This window comes from Sorex fumeus, unplaced genomic scaffold, assembly GCF_029834395.1.
Source record: "Sorex fumeus unplaced genomic scaffold, SorFum_2.1 ptg000063l, whole genome shotgun sequence".
In the NCBI taxonomy this organism is placed as follows: Eukaryota; Metazoa; Chordata; class Mammalia; order Eulipotyphla; family Soricidae; genus Sorex; species Sorex fumeus.
This window is the reverse complement of record NW_026606120.1, coordinates 47020824-47045691: the sequence shown is the minus strand read 5'-3', so window position 1 is coordinate 47045691 and position 24868 is coordinate 47020824. Positions and strand designations below refer to the sequence as shown.

The 24868-nt window shown below is 49.2% G+C and overlaps 1 protein-coding gene across 1 annotated transcript in view; it reads left to right on the top strand.

Moving 5' to 3' along the window:
* The first annotated feature begins 22283 nt into the window (after window positions 1–22283).
* Window positions 22284–24868, top strand: part of ABR (ABR activator of RhoGEF and GTPase) — a 199510-nt gene continuing 196925 nt past the window's right edge. Inside the window, exon 1 of the mRNA XM_056126884.1 lies at window positions 22284–23319. Within this exon, the coding sequence (XP_055982859.1) occupies window positions 22299–23319 (1021 nt within the window). The 5' untranslated portion in view covers window positions 22284–22298. The remainder of the gene's footprint in view (window positions 23320–24868) is intronic.

The window sequence follows — 24868 nt, the reverse complement described above, 5'->3', positions numbered from 1 at the left end:
CTATTTCTACTTAGCTACTCTCTTGCACTGGAGAGGAAGGAAATGAGGGTTTTTTTTTTTTGAAGAGGTATTTAGCTATACATAGCAGTGCTTGGGGACCATCACACTTAGGGCACCTGCATGCAAAACATGTACCTGCATGCCTTTTGAGTCATCAATCCAGCCCAGAAATTGAGATCTTTAACGGTAAAAAAAATCAGTCATCTTGAATATTCATTGAAAAATTTAGTACAAACTCATGAAGTAGTTTAAATATGTATCTCTGTATGTGTACACTATCTGTCTGTATTATCAGAGTATTATGTATATACACAACTATTTCCTAGCTTTTTCAGCTAACAAGACCTATAATTGTCATCCAGTATAAAAAACATGTCTAATATCCTGACTGAGGTCTCCAAATACTATTTCCCACTAAAAGGAACCAAAACTCTTTAGAGAAATGACAGATTTTCTGTGTGGGACAGAAAGGTCTCAAATGCCAACTTGAAGAGTTTCCGGCTAGTCAAAGTTGAAACAATCTGGACATTGGTAAAATAATTTAAAAAAAAAAGTGCAACAAAATACATTGGTAGCTTTAAATCCCTGGCTTAATAGCCTTTATGCTAAAAACTGTTTTAAACCAAATAAAATCTTATTAGCTATCTCTAAAGAACATCAGTAAACAACTCATTATTATTAGATTTTTATTGGAAGTAAAGAAACTATAAAACCAAGCTCCTGGAAGAGAACAACACAGAGTGTCCTGCCCCCGCGCCTGGCTGTCCTCACTGGGGCCCCTTGGAGAAGGGCGGGCTGAGTTTCCCTCTCCGCCCTGAGCAGAGTCCCAGCAGCTGAAGACCTCTGGGACTCAGCCGCAGCCATGCGGAGACCACTCCCAGCCATGCGGAGACCACTCTCCACACGCTTAGACAATCCTCATGCATGAAGGAACCAGCAGAGGAACCCAGGTGTGCGGGACCCGGGACTGAGGTCTCCAAGCCTCCTCGGTTCAGGACTGGGCCTCCTCCACCCAGATCCCCCATCTACCAGTAGCTAGACAGTTACACCCACCAACTGCCATGTAACCCCATCAACAGCCAGGATCCAGAGACTATAAAACCAAGCTCCCGGAAGCACGCGGCCACAAATGCAGCCGTGCAACCTCTTATTCTCTAGTTCTCACTCTCAGAGAACCCAGCAGGCTACTGAGAGTATTCTGCCTGCATATATGCCTGACTGGGAACACCTGTAAAGGTGATTAGAGGCAGCCCCAAAAGCCTCCATCCCTCTCGGAGAGCCCGGTAAGCTACCAAGAGTATCCCGCCCGCACGGCAGAGCCTGGCAAGCTACCGTGGCATACTTGATATGCCAAAAACAGTAACAATGATGGTCCTCATTCCCCTGACCCTGAAAGAGTCCCCAATATGCCATCGGGCTACACTAGCATGTGACAGGAACGAATGGAGACATTACTGGTGCCCACGTGAGCAAATCGATGAACAACGGGTGATAGTGATAGTGGAAGTAAAGGTAAGGAACCAAGTACTCTTCATGGGTTTCCTACATCAACTGCCTCACATTGTTGGGGTGGGGAAGTTCCTCCTGACACACATTCCCAGGTACTAACTGAAGACGCCACTTCGTCAGGGTGACACCCTTGACACAGTTCACAATCACCAGTGAAGCTGATCTTGCAGGAAAAGGCATGATAACCTGACTTCAGAGGAAAGGAGATAATTGTTCTAGAGTCGAAGTCATTTTTGGCGCTGTGGAGGTGGGTGGATCACATCCAGTGAGGCTCAAGGCTTATTCTGGTTCCGAACTCAGGTATCCCTCCTGGCAGGCTCAAGGGACCACATGTGGTGCCAGGAATTCAACTGGGGGGGGCGGGGTGTTGATTGCATCTTAGGCAAATGCCTTAACCCCTGGATTATCTCTCTGGCCCCCTGGGCACCAATTTTGACTCATCCTCCAGAGATCCTCAAGCCATTAGATAAAAGTGTGAATTCACAGTACCATGGAACTGCAATCAATGGAATCCAAAAGTGTGGGGAAACTCCAGGACAAACTCATTCCTTCAACAAATATATTTCAAAGGCACATGGAGGTGGGGCTGAGGTGGAGGGAAGGAGACATGGGAAGAGAACCTATAAAATAGGTCAGAAAGACACTCTACTTTGTACAGTTTTACTCACAAAATTATTTAAGACAAATGGGGGATTCAAGATAGAGTAGGCAACAGTAAGGATATTTTTTAAAAAATTGTTTTTAATTAAACAATTAAAAAGGCATGGTTTGGCGCATGCCTCAGGCAACCGCAAGCGAACATCCGAGCTCGCAAAGCAGTGCAGAGATGCAATCAAGGAAGACCTCAAAGAGAGAAGAGCAGAAGTGCTGGTAGATGCGGCAGAAGCCGGGAAAAGTATTCGTAACGCCTGCCTGTCCTTCGCCAACTACAAGACCAAGATGACTGCCCTCCGACGTCCTGATGGATCCATCACATCCTCCAGAATGGCAATGGAGAGGATTATCCATGACTTCTACTCAAATCTCTTCGATAGCCATGTCCATCTGCCGACATACCAAATTCCACAGGATGGATATGTCATTCCCAATGTTCTCCCTTCCGAAATTCGACACGCCATTTTGTCAGTAAAGAAACGAACAGCAGAAGCCTTAAGCATAAGAGAAAGAACACATGGAGGGTGCGGGATCCCGGAGGAAAAAAAAAAAAGAAAAAACAGGTTCCAAAAAGAGCCGAGTTCACCCGCAAGTTCCAGATGGAGTAGGTGCCGCATCCCGCCTCCCCCAGATGGAACCCCGGTGACCAGAAGCCTCTACAAACACAGCTCGAGTATGCGGGAACGAGGACTTTTTCTCAAAACCGCGCGGCCGCGAGCGGCCGCGCGACATCTCTCTATATACAAAGTGATCAATGAGAAGTAAACCACCCAATCTTTCTCCCTGAAAGTCAGAGTTAAGTTTGGAGCACGGCCACAGCCCCAGAAACACAAGGACTTAATGCAGAACCCAGCAGCTTAGAGCAGAAAAGTGAAAGGACTATGCGTTAATCCAGGCCATCAAGTCTGCCGGAGGGGAAAGGGTGTTGCCCCATTCGCCCTCTCTTCTCTGGAAAGAAGGATGGCGGCCACATGGGAGCCTTGTGGACGGCAGGTATGAGCCGGGGGTGTGGGGGCGACTAAAACCTCATGGGAAGGGGGGCATTCCGGTCCGTCCTTCACGCCCTACCGAGGTCACCAGTTGCCCCCCATGAGCGGCTCTCCAGCACGGCCACAGCCCCAGAAGCACAAGGGCTTAATGCAGAACCCAGCAGCTTGGAGCAGAAAAGTGAAAGGACTATGCGTTAATCCAGGCAATCACTTCTGCCCAGAGGGGAAAGGGTGTTGCTCCCTTCCGCCCTCCTCCCTCTGGAAAGAAAGATGGCGGCCACATGGGAGCCTTGTGGACAGCAGGTATGAGCCGGGGGTGTGGGGGCGACTAAAACCTCATGGGAAGGGGGGCGTTCCGGTCCGTCCTTCACGCCCTACCGAGGTCACCAGTCACCCCCCACGAGTGGCTCCCCAGCACAGCCACGGCCCCAGAAGCACAAGGACTTAATGCAGAACCCAGCAGCTTGGAGCAGAAAAGTGAACGGACTATGCATTGATCCAGGCCATCAAGTCTGCCGGAGGGGAAAGGGTGTTGCCCCATTTGCCCTCTCCTCTCTGGAAGGAAAGATGGCGGCCACATGGGAGCCTTGTGGACAGCAGGTATGAGCCGGGGGAGTGGGGGCGGCTAAAACCTCATGGGTCGGGGGGCGTTCCGGTCCGTCCTTCACGCCCTACCGAGGTCACAAGTCGCCCCCCGCGAGCGGCTCTCCAGCACGGCCATGGCCCCAGAAGCACAAGGACTTAATGCAGAACCCAGCAGCTTGGAGCAGAAAAGTGAACGGACTATGCGTTGATCCAGCCCATCAAGTCTGCCGGAGGGGAAAGGGTGTTGCCCCATTCGCCCTCTCCTCTCTGGAAAGAAAGATGGCGGCCACATGGGAGCCTTGTGGACAGCAGGTATGAGCTGGGAGTGTGGAGGCGGCTAAAACCTCATGGGAAGGGGGGCGTTTCGCTCCGCCCTTCACGCCCTACCGAGGCCACCAGTTGCCCCCCACGAGCGGCTCTCCAGCACGGCCACAACTCCAGAACACAGAAACCAATTTCTTAACTATCTGACTTTCAGTAGAAATACTTCCAGGGTCAATAGGTAAAATAGCAGAAATCCAAAACCAACATTTAATTCTTGAACCCAGCTGTAGAAAGCAAATCACTTCACAATGCTTTTTCAGCATGTCTGATTTGGGGGGGGGGGTAAACTCTAAATAATAGTGGTGAATCTTTTATTGAAACAATCTAATCAAAGCGGATAGAGTGTTAGCTGGAGTTCATCTGCCTCACAGGGACGGGGAGGGGTGGGGGGTGGGGGGTGGGGTTTTGTTGGGGTTCTTCGTGGGAAAAAATAAGTATTGGTAAGGGGAAATGTGTTTGATATTTGCATGACTGAGACATAAACCTGAAAGCTTTGTAACCTTTCCCACAGTGATTCAATAAATAAATAAAAAAAAAAAAAAAGAAAAAAAGAAACGAACAGCACCCGGCCCAGACAAGGTCAGACCTGAACACCTGAAGAACCTGCCGTCAGTACTCATCAATACACTGGCTCGGCTCTTCACATGTTACCTGTCTGAATGCAAGGTTCCGTCCCAATGGAAAACCAGCAGGACTGTACTACTGTACAAGAAGGGAGACATCCAAAAAAAAAATTAAAAATAAATAAATAAATAAATAAATAAAAAAGGGAGACATCCACGACATTGGCAACTATCACCCGATCTGCCTATTGTCTGTCATCTACAAGTTGTTCACTCGAGTCATCCTGAATAGGATCAGCAGAACACTAGATGAAGGACAACCATGCAAGCAATCCAAGTTCTGCAAAGGATTCAGCACCATCGACCATATCCACACAATAACCAAGCTCATCGAGGTTTCTCGGGAGTTCAAGATGCCGCTCTGTCTAACGTTCATTGATTTAAAGAAGGCCTTTGATTCTGTTGAGACGGAAGTGGTCATTGAAGCCCTAGCCAATCAGGGCATTCAAACTCAATACATCAGGATCCTCCATGAGCTGTATTACGGATTCACTACCAGGATCTCACCATTCTACAAAGAAGTAATCATTGATGTCAAGAGAGGGGTTCTGCAGGGTGATACCATTTCACCAAAACTCTTTAGTGCCACCCTCGAGAACATCGTGTAACGACTGGAATGGGAAGGAATGGGAGTGAAGATAGATCGTCGGCAACTAAACCATCTCCGCTTTGCTGATGACATTGTTTTAATAACACCAAACATTAGCCATGCGGCACAAATGCTGGCCGACTTCGACCATGAGTGAGGAAAGGTAGGACTACAGCTGAATCTTACGAAGACAATGTTTATGAGAAACAGCCTCATTCCTGATGCTCCATTCGCTCTCAATGGAACGACCATCTCCGAATGCAACAGTTATGTGTACCTAAGTCGAGAAGTCAACATGACAAATGACCTGGCACCTGAACTGCGCAGGAGGAAAAGAGCGACTTGGAGCACCTTCAAGAGCTTCGAAGAAATAGCTAAGAGGACAAAGAACCTCCGGCTCCGGGCACATCTCTTTGATTCCACTGTTCTTCCTGCATTAACATACACCTCAGAGACCTGGGTCCTACGAAAACAGGATGAGAATGCTATTCAGGTCTCCCAAAGAGGAATTGAAAGAGCTATGCTTGGAATATCACGTTTCACTCAAATAAGAGAAAGAATCCGGAGTTCTGACATCCGTCGACGATCAAGAATCAGGGATGCTGTCTTATTTGCCAAGGCGTCAAAAATCAGATGGGCTGGTCACGTAATGAGATTTAGAGACAACCGCTGGACTAGAGCTGTTACCGACTGGATTCCACGGGATGTCAAAAGACCACGTGGCCGCCCACCTACCAGATGGTCAGACTTCTTCATCAAGACCATGAACGATCGGTTTGAGGCTCTTCGTGTTCCTAGAACAAACAGACGCCATTGGTCTACACTAGCAGGTGACAGGGACAAATGGAGACATTACTGGTGCCCGCTCGAGCAAATCAACAATTAACGGGAAATCAAGTGATCAAGTGATCAAAAAAATTTTTTTTAATTAAAAGAGGCCTGAAACCAGCCACACATGCTCGGGGAAAAGGGAGCTCAGGTAGAGAAGGGAGCATCAAATAAAGGGTGTTAGGAGGATCCTCCCAGGATGGGAGAAGCATGCTAAAAGTAGACTATAGGCCAAACATGATTGCCACTCAATGCCTCTTTTGCAAACCACAACACCCAAAAGGAGAGAGAGAACAAAAGGGAATGCCCTGCCACAGAGGCAGGGTGGGATTGGGGGAATGGGGGATGGGAGGGATACTGGGACCCGTGATGGTGGAAAATGGGCACTGGTGGAGGGATGAGTATTTGATTATTGTATAATTGAAATCCAAGCACAAAAATTTGTAAGTCTACAATTGTACCTTATGGTGTTTCACTAATAAAAATTTTTTAAAAAAAAGAGAGAGAGGCCTGAAAGATGGTTCATGCTTCAAGCTCCTACTCTGCCAGTGTGAAGTCACAAGCTCAAATCCTGGTGATTTTTTTTTTTTTTTTTTTGCTTTTTGGGTCACACCCGGCAATACACAGGGGTTACTCCTGGTTCATGCATTCAGGAACCACCCCGGGCAGTGTTCAGGGGACCATATGGGATGCTGGGAATCGAACCCTGGTCGGGCTGCGTGCAAGGCAAACGCCCTACCTGTTGTGTTATCACTCCAGCCCCCAAAATCCTGGTGATTTTGCCTGCACTGACATGATCCTCATAACGAGGAACATGTCTTTGTTAGAAATACATACTGATGGGGCCAGAGAGGGAGTACAGCAGGCTAGGCGCTTGCCTTGCATGCCGCTGATCCTGGTCCGATATCCAGCACCCCATTTGGTCCCCCTAGCACCACTAGAGTGATCCTTGAGCTCAGATCCATGAGTAAGCTTTTGGAGTATGGTCCCAAAACCCAAAAAAGTGGGGGGGGGGGTTTCTGAAAATGAAAAAAAGAAAAAAGAAATACATATTGAGGGGACAGAGAGTTATACAGGAGTTAAGGTTCTTGCCTTGCATGTGGCTGATCCTGATTCCGATCCCCAGCACCCCTTATGGTTCCCTGAGCAGCAAAAGGGGTCACCCCTATATACCAAGACGGGCACAGCCTCAGAGCAATACTAGGTGTGGCACCCTCTCAATCCTCGCCCACCCGCAGAAATAAAAAAGAAAAAAAAACATACACTGAGATAGTTGCAGAGGTCTTTTATCTGGGGTTTGCTTCAACATACTCTTGTGGGAAACAGGAGATAAATAGAGAGTTTAATGGGTAAGATGCTTGCCCTGCATTCCACACAGTTCAATCCCCAGCACCACATATGGTCTCTTGAGCACTGCCAGGGGTCTCTCCTGAGCACAGAGCCAGGAATAGTTTATGAGCACTTCCAAGTGTAGCCCTAAGTGAAAAATAACCACCACAACAAAAACAAAAACAAAAAGCCCAAACCCAAATACTTCATGGAAGGAGGGGAGGTTGGGAATACAGATAAAGTACTGAATACTGATCATTTTCACTTCAGCATATGAAATTGAGCACATGCCCTTCCCTTTGCTCTTGCTTGCTGATGGCATCACAGACATTGGCTGTCATGTTGGCACATACCTGGTTGTGTGCAGGGACGAGACTCTCCCACCGCTCCAACAAGGGGGGATGCTCTGTCGTGAGCTATCCCTGTCCCTTCAGCAATACTTCACTTTTACCGTTTGCCGGTGGCATACTCAGTAGTGCTTAGGGATTATGAAACACCCATTTTTATAAAGGGTCTGAAGAAAAGGCCTTGTTCATAAACTACAGCTATGACATCATATGACAACAACAAAAATAAACTCTTTTTGTTTTGTTCTGTTTTGTTTTGTTTTGTTTTGGGAGACAATGAAGCAGAACCTAGCCTAATGTCAAGGGTATGTATGCTTTGGCCCAGGAACTCCAGTTTGGAAACTAGAACCTAGAGAAATGTGGTACCAGGGATTGAACGGGAGTCGGAGGCTTACAGAAATTCTTACAGGATCAGGGAGATAGATCCAAGAGCTGGAGCACATCTCTGCATGGCAGAAACCTGGACAGATCTCTGGCAGCCCACAAAGCAGTACAGCACTGACCTCTGAGCAGTGAATCAGGAGTAGCCACCCAGAACCCCCACCAGAAAGAGGTGGGGGGAATGCGTCCAGGATGTTTCCTGCTGCATTGTTAGTGATAAGCTCAATGTCTGGCAATAGAGAGTGTTTCAGTAAATCACTGAGTGACAGTGGTTACTATTAGGACAGATAAACTTCTAGAGTCTGTCAGTAGGGCATGTTTGACTAAGTCGTGGCACGTGACTTACTAAGGGACTGCCTGTCGAGCAATGAAATGCACCTATACCCCTAGTAAAATGAAAAATCAATAATGAGTTTGTGTCCTTGTTCCTTGGCACTAGCTCCTAAAACCCCTGGAATTTACAATCTATTGTATAAGAAGATTCACATGGGCCTCGAGAATTTCAGGATAGGAACTAGTGACCAGAAAAAGCAACTCCAAGAATGAAAGGTCAGAACTTTCCGTCTCCAACCCCAAATCCGGGAAGGAGAGAGGGCTGGAGGTTGAATTTATTTAGTTAGTTTGTGGGCCACACTTGGTGGTGCTCAGGGCTATCTCCTGGTCTCTGCATTCAAGAATCACTCCTGGAGGTTCTCTGGGGAACATATGGGGTGCCGGGGATTAAACCTGGGTCAGCCTCACTGCAAGGTAAACATCTTGCAGTGCTGGTAACCACTGTCCCTCAGTGATTTACTGAAACACACTCTATTGACAGACATTGAGCTAATCACTAACAATCAGCAGGAAACATCCTGTATTATCCTCTCTCTGGTCCCCGGATATTGACTTTAATCACTAGTGACCAGTGATCGAATTAGTTGAGTGTACTTTATGTACCTTTCCTAGAACCCCTTAAATGGAAATTCTAAGAGTTTCTGAGTGGTAAACACATCCATTAGCTAAGGAAGGGGGTCATACACCTCAAATCTACAGGAACAGAGACTGCTATGCTTCGAACTCTTCTGAGTCTATGGCCCTCTCCATCTGCCTAGTCATCTGTATTTTGTTGTTGTTGCTTTTGTTTTTAAGCCACACCCAGCCGTGCTCAGGGGACCATATATGATGCCATAATTTACTACATATGGTCAAATTCAGTTTGGCCACGTGCAAGGCAAGAGCCCTACTCACTTTACTGTTGCTCCAGTCCATCATTTGTATTCTTGATAATAAACTATGTCTTGTGAGTTTTATGGGTCATTCTATATCTTGCCTAATCCTCAAATTTAGGCAGACGCACAGGTAAACTTTGTACCTGCGTGTGGTTTAGTGTCTGAAGTGGGGACTCTTCATGGGACTGAGCCTTTTATGGTGTTGAGAATTTTATGAATGAGTTGAGAGAACTGAAGAAGTCATCACTATTAGGAAAAACCCCATACCATGTGCCTTGTCATAGAAATATCTGGGACTCAATCTAAAAAAAAAAAAATTTATTTATTCTTTTTTATATATAGAGGCCACAGCCAGGTACCCAGGATCTGGGGCCACTGTAAATGTGGACCTGACGATTCAGTTTAGGTTCTAATTCTCTGCTGCTTGGTGGACAGTGGTGCTGGGGGCCAGCAGGGCCATCTCTGGAAGCGCTGGAGGAATGGGCACATGCGGTCATGGGGATCAAACTCAGGACCTCATTCACGCCAGGCATGTGCTCCACTGCTTTGTGTCGCATCTCGGGCCCTTTTTTTTTTTTTTAAGAGAGACAAGTTCAGCTTGCCCTTCAAGCCCGAGTTCTCCCTTGCACATGGATTTCGCTTGCTAGTCTCTGTGTTTCTTTGCTGGCCTATTTCCACTCTGGAGTGGCCTGTGCTCTCCTGTGAATACCCACTTTTTCCTTTCTCTCCCCTCACCTTTTTTTTCTACTTTGGGGCCACACCCAGTGGTGCTCAGGGATAACTCCTGGCTGCACTCAGAGCATGGGAGTGCTACAGAGACCATATGGGATGCTGGTTTGATCCTTGGCATCCTATATGGTCCTCCTAGTACCACCAGGACTAATTCCTGAATGAAGAGCCAGGAGTCACCCCTGAACACTGCCAAAACTTAAAAAACTTAATTCCAAAACTTAAAAAAACAAAAAGGTAGCAGAGTCTTTACAGTTTCAAGATGAAGTGGTCAGCATTTGCAATTTATCTTCAAGGACCTAGGAGGGGCTGGACAGTAGGAGGGACGAACACCAATCCTGTTCTGAGGGATGGTAGGGCTATGGATATTGGGGGCTCTATTTGTCCTCCTTCCTTTCGAGATCCTTCTGTTCCACATGTTGACATGCACAGAGTTCAGGCTCTGAAATCACATGCTGGGAAAGATGCTTGGGCCCAAAACCATAGCAGCAAGGAAGGAACTGCTTTAGCCTCATCCAGAAGTAGCAGGAGAAAAGCTTCAGATCCACACTCCTCTTGGGGAAATTTCCAGGGTTGAAATCATCTCATCCACCTTGCCTCACCGTGTTTCCTGGAAGTTTCCAGGAAGGGTTGAAGAACTGGTAACACAGGAAAAAGACAATTAATTGACTGCACAGTTTGGTCACAGAGCTTAGCAAAATGTCTAGAGAAAGCTTATAATGCCCTGATAAATGCCAAGATATTTGATAAATTGAATCAAATATGGGAATTAAAAGATAATAAGTTGGAGTTGGAGAGATAGTACAGTGGATAAGGTGCTTGCCTTGCATGTGACCAATCTAGGTTTGATCTCAAGCATTCCATGTAGTTCCCCAAATCCTGCCAGGAATAATCCCTGAGCACAGAGCCAGAAGAGAGTTCTGAAAACAGCCTGGTTTAGCCCAAAAACCAAAAAAAGAAAGGGGGTGGAGTCAGGCTGGGAGCATAGCACATAGAACTGAGTTCATGTGTGGCATGTGGGAGGCTTGGGTTTAATCCCCAGAACCACATGGAACCCTTAGCACCACTGGACAACTCCTGAGCACCAAGTGGAAAATACTACTTGAGCACCACCAGATGTAATCCCAAACACTCACATACAGAGAGGAGAAACAGGGTTTTTGTTGTTTGGAAGGGTCATACCTAGAAATGTTTGGGGGATCTTGTGGTGTCAGGTTTTGAACCCAACTGCCTCACACATACAAGGAAAATGCTTTACCACTGAACCATAGAGCAGTCTGGATTATTGTTTTTGTTTATTATATTTTTCCGTGTGGGGGGGCACTGGAGTCATTGCACAGCGGGAAGGGCGTTTGCCTTGCACACGTCTGACCTAAGTTCGATTCCTCCACCCCTCTCGAAGAGCCCAGTAAGCTACTGAGAGTATCTTGCCCACACTGCAAAGCCTGGCAAGCTCCCCGTGACATGTTCAATATGCCAAAAACAGTAACAAGTCTCACAATTTGTTTTTGAGCCATTACTGGTGCCCGCTCGAGCAAATCGATTAACAATGGGAGGACAGTGCTACATTGCTACAGTGCTACTGTGTGTGTGTGTGTGTGTGTGTGTGTGTGTGTGTGTGATAGGATCAATATCTAGGTAATGTGGTGTTGAGGATCAAACTTGGGGTGTCACATTCTAGGCAACCTTGAGCTTGCCAATGATTTCTTGAATAGAACACCAAAAGTACAGACAACAGAAGTAAAAATAGACAAAGAGAAATACATTAAACTTAAAAACATGTGGGGCTAGAACAATAGCACAGCGGTAGGGCGTTTGCCTTGCACGCAGCTGACCCAGGTTTGATTCCCAGCATCCCATATGGTCCCCCGAGCACCGCCAGGAGTAATTCCTGAGTGCATGAACTAGAAGTAACTCCTGTGCATCGCCGGGTGTGACCCAAAAAGCAAAAACAAAACAAAACAAAAAAAATATGTGCATCAGATCCAGAGAGATTATTCAATGAGCAGGGTGCTTGCCTTGCACATGGCCAACCCGAGTTCGATCTCCAGCATCCTGTATGGTCCCTGAAACCCATCAGGAGTGATTCCTGAGCACAGAGTCAGGAATTAGCCGTGAGTACTACCAGGTGTGGCCTAAAACCAAAACAAAACACATCATCAAGCATATAAAAAATTGTTCAGCATTGCTAATCATCAATAAAATGCAAATTAAATCATACTAAGGACTAGAGAGAGAGAGAAAGAGAGTTCAAAGATCCTGCTTTGCATGCAGAGGCCCAGATTTGACTCCTGGCTCCTCATGGTATCCTGAGCACCACAGGGAGGGTCCCTGAACACCTTTGGGTGTGGCCAATAAGCAAAAAAAAAAAACAAAACAAAACCCATATTTACATATTACTTCACTTCCCTTAGGATAGCCACTATCAGAATCAGAAAACATCAAGGGTTGCTATGGATGCACAGAATAAAAGACTGTGTTCATGCTGGTTGAAAGGTCAAATGGTACCACCACTATGGAAACTATTAAGGGAGGTTCCACCACTAAAAATCTAAAAATAGATACTGAAGCTCCTGTTTTGCATGCTGGAGCCCTTGGTTCAATACTCAGCACCACATGGTTCTTTGATAATCACTGGGTGTAGCCAAAACAGAAAGCAATCAAATAAAAAGAAAGGGTATGTTTTAAAAGCCCAAAACTTGGGGCTGACAAGATAGTATAGTGGGTAGGGCGTCTGCCTTACACACGGCCCTTGTTCTATCCCCGGCATCCCACATGGTCCTTTGGGCACTGCTAGGAGTAATTCCTGAGAACAGAGTCATTTCAGAGTGTGATCCAAAAAACAAACAAACAAAAACATTTTTATAAAAATAGAGAAATTAAAATCCCAAAATTGAAAATAGAAGTAACAAATAACCCAGCAACCCCCTTCTGGATAATTCAAAATCATGATCACGATCATGACCATCCTGTTATTCGTCGATTGCCTCGAGCAGGCCCCAGTAATGTCTCCTTCGTTCTAGCCCTGAGATTTTTTAAAAAGTGCCATATTCAAGGCTCTTTCAGAGTTAGGAGAATGAGACCCATCATTGTTACTGGTATTTGGCATATTGGGTATGCCACGGGGAGTTTGCCAGACTCTGCCGTGTGGGCAGGTTACATTCGGTTGCCTGCCAGTTTGTCCAAAGCAAGAATGAGATAATAAGAATGTGGCCGCGCGCTTCCGGGAGCTGTGTTTTATAGTCTCTGAGTCTTGGCCGTTGATGGGATTACACGGCGCCAGGGGGCCAGTTGGTGGGTGTGACCCCCGCCTACTGGAATTTGGAGGATCTGGGTGAAGGATGCTCAGTCCTGATCCTAGTAGGCTGGGAGATCTCAGTCCCAGGACCCTCATGCTCGGGTCGGGGCTGAGCATCCTCCACCCAGATCCTCCAAATTCCAGTAGGCGGGGGTCACACCCACCAACTGGCCCCCTGGCGCCGTGTAGTTCAAAATAACCCCCCAAAATTAAGACTAGAATCTCAAAGGGGCATTTGTACATCCATGTTCATTGCCACCTTATTCACAAAGTGAATGAATGTGTCAGATACATACAAAATGACATAAACTACAGTGCACTGTTATTAAGCATTGCAAAAGCTAGGAAATCCTGAGGCAGGAAGATGGAAAAAACTTGGAGCTCATACTTTGAATGTGGTTTTGATCCCCAGCAACACACAGTTCCCGGAGCACTGCCAGGTGTGGTCCCCACAGCAAAGAAAAAAACCTATTCCAGTCGACAACGTGGCTGAACCTTGAAGACATTATCCTGAATGAAAAACCACTGGCAGCAAGGGGCCAAGGAGAGAGCTCAAGTGGTAGAGCACATGCCTAGCACATCAGAGGACTGAATTCCATCCCCAGTACCATGATCCCAGAGCACCACCTCGGTAGCCCCAACCCCAGGCACCACTGGGACACCAGGGACTGAACTCAGGATTATCAACTATTTAAAAAAAATCAGATGGGGCCAGAGTGACAGCGCATTTGCTTTGCACATGGCTGACCCGGTTTTGATCCCTGGCATCCCATATGGTCTCCCGAGAGTGACTCCTAAGCACAAAGCCAGGAGTAACCCCTCAGCATCACTGGGCGTAACCCAAAAGAACCAAAAAAAAAACCCCAAAAAACATTAGGGTTGAAGAGATAGTGCAGCAGGTAGGACACTTGCCTCATATGCTGCCAGTCGAAGTTCAGCCCTCGGCACCACATACTGTCCTCTGAGCCCCACCAGGAATAATCCCTAAGCACAGAGCCAGGAGTAAGCCCTGAGCACAGCCAAGTGTGGCTACTCCTTGCCCCCTCCACACCACCCCCCCCCCCACACACACACAAAATTTAAACAAAAAGGCTGATCACAAAACAACAGTCACTGTGTGATTTCACTCTGTGAACTATCGAGCAGTCACAGCAGTAGAGACAGAAAGTCCCATGGCAGCTGCACAGGCTGTGGAAGGGGAACCCAGAGCTGTGCTGTTGGGTTGAGTTAAAGAATATCAGTTCTGTAAGAGGAAGTGCTGCCAAGCGAGACACTTAAAATGGCAAACAAGAGGAGACTATTGTTTATTATGCAATTATATGTAGCACTGTCCTCTCCTTGTTCATCGATTTGCTCAAGTGGGCAGCAGAAACATCTCCATTGTGAGACTTGTTGTTACTGTTTTTTGGCATATTGAATACTCCACAGGGAGCTTGCCAGGCTCTGCCGTGCGGGCGGGATACTCTTGGTAGCTTGCTGGGCTCTCCGAGAAGAACAGTGGAATTGAACCTGGGTTGGCCGCGTGCAAGGCAAATGCCCTACCCACTGTGCTATCACTCCAGCCAAATTTTATGTATCCTATGTTTATTACATAGTTTCCCCCGCCCCTGGCATTTCAGAGCTGTTGCTGTGGTGGCCTGGGGTGAGCATAACTGGGATCACACACTTTGTTGTGGCTTGGGCAATCCCACATGGCAGTGTTGTCAAAATCTCACTTGGCACATGGAGTTGAATTGGGGATCAAATTGGCCACCCAAAATCTGCACGGTAAGTGCTCTAACACTGAGTCATGCCCCCAAGTCCTGTAGCACAGCTTAAAAAAAAAGAATAAAATACTGAATCTACACTTCAGGCTCAATTTTCCTGACCTTGGACTAGGCAATGAGTGCCAAGACAGGACACCAAAAAATGGAAGCCAAAGTAAAATTCAGTAGACTGGGCTTCATACATGGAGCATTTCAGTGTATCCAAGATTATTGAGAAAGTGGAAAGTCCTAGGGTTGGCTCTGTGGCTTAAAGTGCCTAACTGCAAGTGTGATGCCATGAGTTGCATCCCCAGTGCTGCCCACGTGTTTTAAGCACAGACTCCTGGGACCATAACACAGTATACAAATCTCTGTCCTCAGCAAAGTGTGTGTGGACACTGGAACTCAAAGTGCAAGACCCACAGAAAGATATGTGAGCACTGTGGTCAAGAGTGTGAACTCCACAGAGACCCCAGCCAAGCATGTCAGTGATGCCTGAGCAAGGGTGATGCCTTGTCATTGCAATAGCAGCCATAAAAGATGAGATTCCTATAAGACACAACAAAATATTTACAAATCTCAACTTTGATAAGGGCCTAATATCCAGAATATACAAAGAAATCAACAATAAAATGACACTGCCCTGCACTGTAGCACTGTCCTCCTGTTGTTCATCAATTTGCTCCAGCGGGGCACCAGTAACATCTCCATTGTGAGACCTGTTGTTACTGTTTTTGGCATATTGAGTACACCACAGGGAGCTTGCCAGGCTCTATTGTGTGGGCGGGATACTCTTGGTAGCTTGCTGGGCTCTCTGAGAGGGATGGAAGAATCGAACCCGGGTCGGCCACATGCAAGGCAAATGCCCTACCCGCTATGCTGCTACTCCAGTCCATAAAATAACAATCCAATTAAAATGTGAAGTAAAGATTTAAGTAGATTTTTTTTTCAGGGTGGTCAACAAGCGCATGAAAGTCTCAACATCAAAGTCATAGGGGAACACAATAAACCAAAGCCATTTCGAGTTGCCACTTCATAGTAGTAGCATGCCATATTGCACTAGATTAATAGAAAAAAACCTGTTTGAGGAAACGGAGCCACACCTGGCAGTACTCTGGGGCTACTCTCAGCTCTGTGTTCCAAGAATTGGGGCACCATATGACATGTGAAGAATAAAACCAGGGTCCTCATATGCAGGGCAAGTGCCCTAACTCTGTACTATTTCTCTGGTCCCAATGATTATTTTTGAGATAATAAAGGGAGAATGTGGTGAGATTTGGAGCCCTCCTACATTGCTGGAGGAAATGTAAAAAAGCAGTCACTTTGGGGAACTGGCATTTCCTCAACCAGTGAAGCAGAGAGCAACCATATGATCCCCACCCCAAGAAGTATTAGCGAACGGAAAACATATGTCCACACAAAAACTTGTGCTTGAATGTTCATTATAGCATTATTCATAACAGCCAAAAAGCGGAAATAGCTCAAATGACTATCAACTGATGAACAAAATGAGTGGATAAGCACAATATCTTCCTTTCCATTCTCTGTCTCAGCCCAGACTCCCAGCGCTTTCTTACCAGCCAAAAGAAAAGAAAGTGAGGCACAAGCAGCTCTTAGCGGTGTGCGCGACAGAGCACTAAAGGTCACTAGGTAGTCCCAAGGAAGTTTTGGAAAAGCAGAGCTCCAAGCAGCATGGCCTTCCGAGGTGCCTTCTGCTCTTCCTTTGGCTAAGGGCGGTTCTGCTTCAAGTCAAAGGGTCCATGTGATCAACCACTCACTTGTCATTTGTCCACTCAGCAGACGTGGGGCAGGCACGAACTTAGGCTCCATATTGGGTGTTGTGGCGCTGAGAGGAGGGCCAGGGTTTCTCAGTGAGTGGGGCGGGGTTGATTACACTGTGGTGAAACCAGTACTCAAATCAAGGCAAATTCCTCTGCGGTGAATGTGCCTAACTGGACCTAGAGATGAAAAGGCATTAGAAAGAAAGGTACAGGTGGGAAAAGGGCCTACCAGAAAAGGAGGAAGTAACATGGGAGAGGAAGACATAAGAAATCAAAGAATAAGGGTGCTGGGGAAGATAATAGAGCAGGTTGGGTGCTTACCTTCCATGCGACCAACCTGGGTTTGATCCCCAGTACTTTAGATGATTTCCCAAAGCCCTGCCAGGAGAGAAAACTGAGTGAAAAACCATGAGTAAACCCTGAGCACTGCCAGCTGTCACTGTCACTGTCCTCCTGTTGTTCATCGATTTGCTTGAGTGGGCCCAGTAACATTGTGAGATTTGTTACTGTGTTTGGCATATCGAATACGTTACATGTAGCTTGCCAGGCTTTGCCGTGCAGGCGAGATACTCTCGGTCACTTGCTGGGCTCTCCGAGAGGTGCAGAGGAATTGAACTCGGGTCAGCCATGTTGGCTGCATGCAAGGCAAACGCCCTACCCACTGTGCTATCGCTCCAGCCCAAGCACTGCCAAATGTGGCCCAAATACCAAAAATATTAGAGGGAATGTTGAAGCATATTTGGATAGCGGCATCAGCAACGGTATGCAGTACCTGGAGGGCAACCTAGTGGGAGGGGGCAGAAAGGAAAGTGGGTTATGAGTTATGATGGTACAAACATATTAGTAGAGACAGGAGTTAGTGGGGAAGAGAGAGATGGGAAGGGAACACCAGGGTCAGAGTGATAGCACAGCAGGCAAGGCACTTGCCTTGAACACAGCGTACCCAGATTCAATCCCTGGCATCCTGTTTGGTTCCCCGAGCACTACCGGAGCAGGAGTAGTTACTGAGTGTAGAGCTAGGAGTGACCCCTGAGTATCAGCAGGTGTGACCACCAGAAAATTAAAAAGAAGGGACTGCCAATTAAGAATTCATTATGGATTGATTGCCGAGCCATGATTGACACCCCTGGGAACAACCAGGGCTCATTGCTGCTGAAACCACTAAGTAGCCATGCATGGTGCCCAGAAATACCCTCCAAAGACAGGCATCTGAGGCGTTATTGACTGGCTTCCGTTCCCTGGGATGCTCCTACCAATGTTCACATCTCCAGAACCACATGGTCCCCTGAGTACCACTGGACAACTCCTGAGCACCAAGTGGGAAATAATCCTTGAGCACCACCAGATGTGTGGTGGAAGCTCCCTGGACAGGCTTGCTTTTCATGAGAAAAGCCCTAGGGCAGAATAGTGGAGCATAGTCTGGGTGGGCACTCGGATAGACACGTAGGAATAGGAACTGTCCACTGTAGCGGCCACAGTAAGCAGAGATTTGCTTCCAAAGGGAAAGGGTGTGCAACACAGAAGACATCTGCTCAGAGGGTGGCTTAGATTGGGTGGGGGTGGGGGAGGGTGCTGAGTGGATGCAGGAAGCACAGAGAATTTAGGAATGGAGTTGATAAGAAGGCTAGGTTGGAGGATCCATTGTGAGGGGTCTGATATACCATATTACAATGTTTATTTTGTTTTTGTTTGTTTGTTTTGTCATTGATATTTAGGCCACACTTGTGATGCTAGGTGGCATTATGCTTGGGGTCATTTGTCCAGGTGCTTGGGGCATCAAACCCTGGTCTCTTACATGCACAGAATGTGCCCCAGTCCACTGAGAATTCTCTAGCCCAAAAGTTTACACTTTAGGGATTGGAGCAATAGTATAGCAGGTAAGGCACTTGCCTTGCATGAAGCCAATCTGGGTTTGATCCCATATGGTCCCCCAAGTGCCACCAGGAGTAATTCCTGAGTGCAGAGCCGGAAGTAAGCTTTGAGCATTTGTAGGTGTGACCCCAAAACGAAACAAAACCCTAAAGTTTACACTGTGTGTGTGTGTATGTGTGTGTGTGACAGCTGGTGGGATTCAGACATCACTCCTGGCTTGGCACTCAGGGATTACTCCTGCCTGTGCTCACTATACCTACTATACTACCTCTCTAGCCCCCTATATTCGCCATTCTTGACACCTAATAGGTGCATAATGACATCTAATAGGTGCATAAAAATATTTATCAAATGAATAAGTGAATTAATGCTAAAAGACACACCCAAGCCAGACCTGTGCAAAGCTTATTGGACTTTAGAATCTAGCAATTCGTGACCTCTAACCTCTTTAATTTCTCTCTCTCTCACACATACACATACACACACACACACACACACACACACACACACTAACTTTTAACCCTGCCCTCTTTTTTTTTTTCCTGGGCCACACTGGCTGTGCTCAGGACTAACTCCTGGCTCTGTGCTTAAGGGTCATGCCTGGTGGGGCTTAGGGGGACCATGTGAGTGACAGAGATGGAACCAGGGTCAGCTTGTTAAGGGAAGCACCTTACCCCTGTACTATTTCTCCAGCCCAATAATACCTTCTTTACAGGGTTGTTGTAATGAATCAGATGAGATCAAAGATATATGGCAACTAACATAGCAAACTCAGTAAATGTCAGTCACTCTATCCCTGCCCCCATCATGACCCAAAGCCAAGTAATAAAGCTAAATTCCCCACCAGCTAAGGACAAGGAAGCTTGCCCCTGGGATCTGTTTACAGAAGATGTATACTGGCATTTCTGGCTATATTGGTCCTAGTGGAAAAAATTAGTGTTATTGGTAACAACTTCTCTGGACCTAAAGGGAACCATATTGCTACTTTAATTAAAGGACAGAGTTGAAATTATCCTCTCAGGGAATGTACATATGCAGGCAAGAATGCTTTTCTCTGTACATTAAAATATACATATTGAAACATCTTCCAATCAATATGCTGCTGACTGGGGTCATATATCCCTGCTGTGTGCATTTCTCTCTCTCTTCTGAAGTCTTAATGGAGGCCACGATGCTGTGGACCCCACTTGATGGAATACCCCCACAGAGACTTGCGCTGGCGCTGGGCTTCTCAGTCTCCCCGCCCCCAGGAGGAAAAGGAGATTGTGGCAAGCCCCCAACTGGGAGGCAGAACAGTCAATTCCAGACACAATGCTCCTGTGGGAGAAAAATCATGCAAAGTGGGAATACTCAATGAATTTTAACACAGACCCATTCCCCCAGAGCAGTCAGGCACAAAGACAAACACTGAAATGATTCATTCCTGTGGCACACCAAATCAGAAGAAGGAAAGAGAAAGAGAAAAAAAGGAGGAGGAAGAGGAAAGAGGAAGGAATGGGGATACAGGGAAAGTGAGTAAATACAGACTTTGTCAAGAAAGGAAATTCCTGAGTTGAGAAGCCACTGTGGGAAGCACATGGGCCCCCATCTGGAGTGATACACAACTGAATTCACTGATTTGTTCAGAGCCTCTAGGTGGGGACCACCTCTCTGTGGAGTTGGTTCACTCATTTGCTAATTTTTTTCCTTCAGCAATGCCCAGTGATCCCTCTACCAAACTCTGCAAGAAATAGCAGAAACGCAAACATGGAAAAGACATAGTCCTGCCAATGAAGGGTCTGGCAGATAAAGAAAACACCAACACTGATAATCTGAATACAGAGAAACTGGACACAGATAAGGATGCTTGCAAGATGGAGAGATGAGGGGGGAGGGGGCTGGGGTGGAAGGGGCTTTTGAGAGATGAGGATGCTTGGGCTGCCTTTGAACTCCAGCCGTTCCCCAGCCTGCGGGGACTGGTGCTCCAAGAAAGAGGAAGCAGCACTCACAAAGACCAACGCATCTTCCTTTCTGGTGTGGAGTCCATAAAGCATAGGGTGGGGAGGCAGAGATGTAGGATGACACGGAATGAGGAAGAACCCCTAGTCAAGGGATACCCCTAGACCCCTGCCCTCCAACCTGGAACGACTTAAGACTTGAGCCCAAAGCACAGTCCCACCTGGTTTGTGAGCAAGGAGCATCTTCCTGCCACCCATTCACAAGTGGATTGAGAGGGACTGAAAGGGAACTGAAGGTCTGGTCAAGTGACTGGCAGGGGGCAGGGACAAAGGAAAGCAGTTTGGTTCCCCCACCCCCACCCCCACCCCAAAGGCATGCGGTGTGTGTACGGTGTGTGTACGTGTGTGGTGGGGGAAGTGGGTATTCCCAGAATCTGCCCCTCAGTAAGGGATTATCAGTGTCCTCATCCTTAACACAAAGGCTTGTGAGCCACCAGAAAGGTTTCCCACTTGTGGCAAGTACCAGACTGTGTGGCAGAACTCGGGACCTGTCCCAGGACTCTGGAAATGCGGGGAGCCCCGTGACCACGATGCAAGTACCAGCCAGCCTCCCTGGCTTCTCCTCTCTTGACGTCCCGGAGCGGAGATGCGCGGGGGTCCTCTTAGCCGTCCAGGTCTGATTCAGCCTCTGACACCACGAGCCCTTAGCGCTATCGCCCTTTTAATCTAAGCCCGGCAAAAAAACAAAACCAAAACCAAAAATAAAAATAAAAACTCTCATGAGCCGTGGAGAGAAAGGGGAGAGAAAAGACCCTCACCCCCATCTCAAACTCCCAATTTTAGGATTAAGCCGCTCTATGGTCTTGGAACGGGGTAGAGAAGAGTCCTCGGCAGCAGCCGGCTTCCCAGCCACCTTGCCGTGCCCCCACCCCCGCGTTTGCATCTTGGCCGGGGCCGCGCCGCCCGAACCCAGCGCGCGTGGCCGCCGCGAACCGCCTGCAGAGCGCTGGCTGGAGGCCGGCGGAGCCCCCGCGCGCGCCCTCCCCGCGCCCGCCGCCTCCCGGGCCGCGCGGCCCCGCGCCCACTGCAGGGAGCTCGCACGATCGCGCGCGGCGCCGGGAGCTGCGCAGCCACTGGCCGCCCAGGTGCGAGCCGGCGGCGCGGGCACCTCGCGCTGCGCGGCCCCGCGACCGTCCGCCGCTGCTCTCCTCCCCCAGCCTTTCGGCTGCGAACGCAGCTGCGGGGCCGCCAGCCCGGCCAGGCCCGCAGCCCCCCGGCCGCTCCGCGCCGCCCCAGCGGGCGAGCGCCGGGCCCGGCCACCCGGCTGCAGAGTGCGGCGCGTCCTGCCCGGGGCGGGCCCTGGTCCCCGGGCGCCCGCCTCCGCCGCGGGTGACCGCTTACGTCAGGGAGGCGAAACCCTGAAGAAAGGGGGGAAAGGCACGAGGGCGGAAGGGGAAAACTTTTATTATTATCGTTTTTTTTTTCTCTCGTGTTCTCCTCCGGGGCTGCCGCGAAGGATCCCCCGTCGGGCCGCGCGCGAAGGAGCTGGGCCTCCCCAGGGGCGCCCGGCATGTGGGACCCGCAGGAGTTCGAGCGCCACTGGCAGGCCGAGTTCCCCGGGGCCGAGGCGCCCGTGATGAAGCTGGACTCGGTGCTGGACATGGAGCGGGAGCTGGAGCGCTGCAAACTCAACCTGAAGCGGCTGCAACAGGTGCTGGCGGAGGAGAAGTTCAAAGTCGTCCACCTGCAGGCGGCCCTGGCCGGGGAGCCGCGACAGTCGGGCTGCGCGCGCCTCCGGGGCGGAGACGACGGCCACCCCCTAGCCTCGGCCGAGCAGCCCGAAACGCAGCAGCCCCCGCGCGGGGAGGAGGGCACCACGGTCAGCGGCGGGGAGCCCCCAGCGGCCGAGGTGGCGGCCCGGGCCGAGACGCCCCCCTGGGGGGCCCTGGACCTTCTCCCGCCCTGGCCCGTGACGCCGGGGGCCGGGGGCGCGGTGCGCAGCCTGACCGCCGCCATCCACCAGCAGCTGGTGCAGCCGCGCCTCCTCTTCAGAGCCCGGCAGGACGGCGGGCCCCCGGGTCCCCAGGGCACCGCGCCCCGAGCCCCAGGAGACCAGCCGCCCGCCGGGACCCGCGCGGGGCGGGGCTCCGACGACTGCGAGCCCGACGCCTCGGGCGCCGACGATGGGGGCGACGGCAGTGACCAGGACTTCGAGATGGTGGATCTGAACGAGAAATGCGTCCTCGGCCACTTGCTCGTGGGCCCCTGCCGGCTGGGGCCCCGCGATGAGGCGGAAAAGCCCGCCCGGGCGTGCAGCCCCCATCGCCTACTGCACCTGATCCCGCGGGGTCGGCGGCAGCGGCGCCGGAGCCGTGACCCGGAGCCGCCGGAGGCGGAGGCCAAGGACGGGCGGGCCTCGCCCCGGGGGATGGAGGAGCCTCCCCGGCGCGGGGCGCGCGAGCACCTCCGGGAGTGGCGCCGCAAGCGGTTCCTGCGCGTGCCGGAGCGGGACTCGCCTGGCCACAGCTCTCCGGAGAGGGGTAGCGACTGCAGCCGCAACAGCTCGGACCACGAGGACGGCTTCTCTACAGGTAGGGACCCTCACCCCACCCCTCAGCCCTGCCTCGCCCCTTGGCGGGAGCTGCTGCTCTTCCTGGAGCATCTTGCTTCTCTCTATGAACCTCGGGGGCACCTTGGAAGAAGGGAAATGATTTCATGATTTACCTGTTTCGTTCGTTTGAAGTCACTTGTGGAACACACACACACACACACACACACACACACATATATATATATATATATATATATATATATATATATATATATATCGTGGTGTGTGTGGGGGGGAGTGGGGAGATGGACCCGGCTAAGTGACTTAGACTTTGGCGACTTTAGGAAAATAAGCATGACTGGGAGAAGGTGATGGAACGATGCTGGTGATGGAGGAGATGTATGGGCAGACCGAGGCAAGAATACTTCATGCTGGCCTTAGCCTCTCTGCTCCGTTGATTTCAACACAGCAGCCTTCTGCCCTCCTCCTTCTTCTCCTTCCCAGGTCAGTCAGATGCCAGTGCACCACACTGACACTTAAGTTTATCCTCTGGGCACAGACTCCCTGAGGCTCTTCATTACCTCCCAGATTTTGTGATTCCAAAGTCTCAATCTTCCACTTAATTTCCAGAACTTCTCTCCCTACTTCAACCTGTATCTGTATTTGGAGAGATGGGAAGAGCTTTGCACCCCCCGGGGAAAGTGCATAATCTCAGACACTACCACACCCTACACTCTCACCTCCACCCTGCCTCCCCAGCTTCCTAGAAGGCTGTACCTGAGCTGCAAGCTCCTCAGGAGTCTGCTGGGAAGGGGACGGCTTAGGGTGATAGTTTGCAGGCTGGCTGGGTGCCCAGAGATCCTGTCACACAGGCAGTATATATATTGGATGGAGGAGGAAATTGAAGATTAAGTGCTTGCTGATGTGAGCCAAGCCCCCTGCCCTGTTGGTTCCCCTGCTGTCTGCCTTCTCTTCTGAGGATCAGCCTTGGTCTTAGTCATCTTTGAGTGCCCTGGTGGTCATCAGCACCGTGCCTTGATCATTGGACATGCTCTGCACATACTTCTTGAATAAATGGATGATTGCATTGAACTGAATGTCACCCTGTCACATGGCTCCGCGGAGATTGGGGAATGGGAGTGGGGCTGAGGAGGAAAGGACAGATGGGCAGTGGAGTGGCCTGTGGGTGCTTCTTTGCTGCATGCAAGCCCTGTCAGTGTCTCTACAGTTCTGGTGTTTGACTGGGTCAAACGGGTGACCAGAAGCTTCAAATGTCTTGGTGCTCAGAGAAGAAGGAGAAGAAGAAATCATGGTGCTGGGATGGTTCCAAGGTCTCCATTATTTGATCTTATCTGGGTGAGCTTGCATTTGAATGAAAAACTGTCCACTTTGCTAAAAGCACATTTGGAAGGTCCACCAAGTCATCTGTTGTGATCAATTACACTTATTCATTAGCTGAGATTGGCTGCTTTTCCCATAGGTAATGCTTTTGCTGTCCATATTGGTATCATTTTTTTTGTGCTCCTATAATTTAAACGATGATTCTGAAGATTTTGTTCATGTGCCAAGTTCCAAATGTCCTCAGTAGA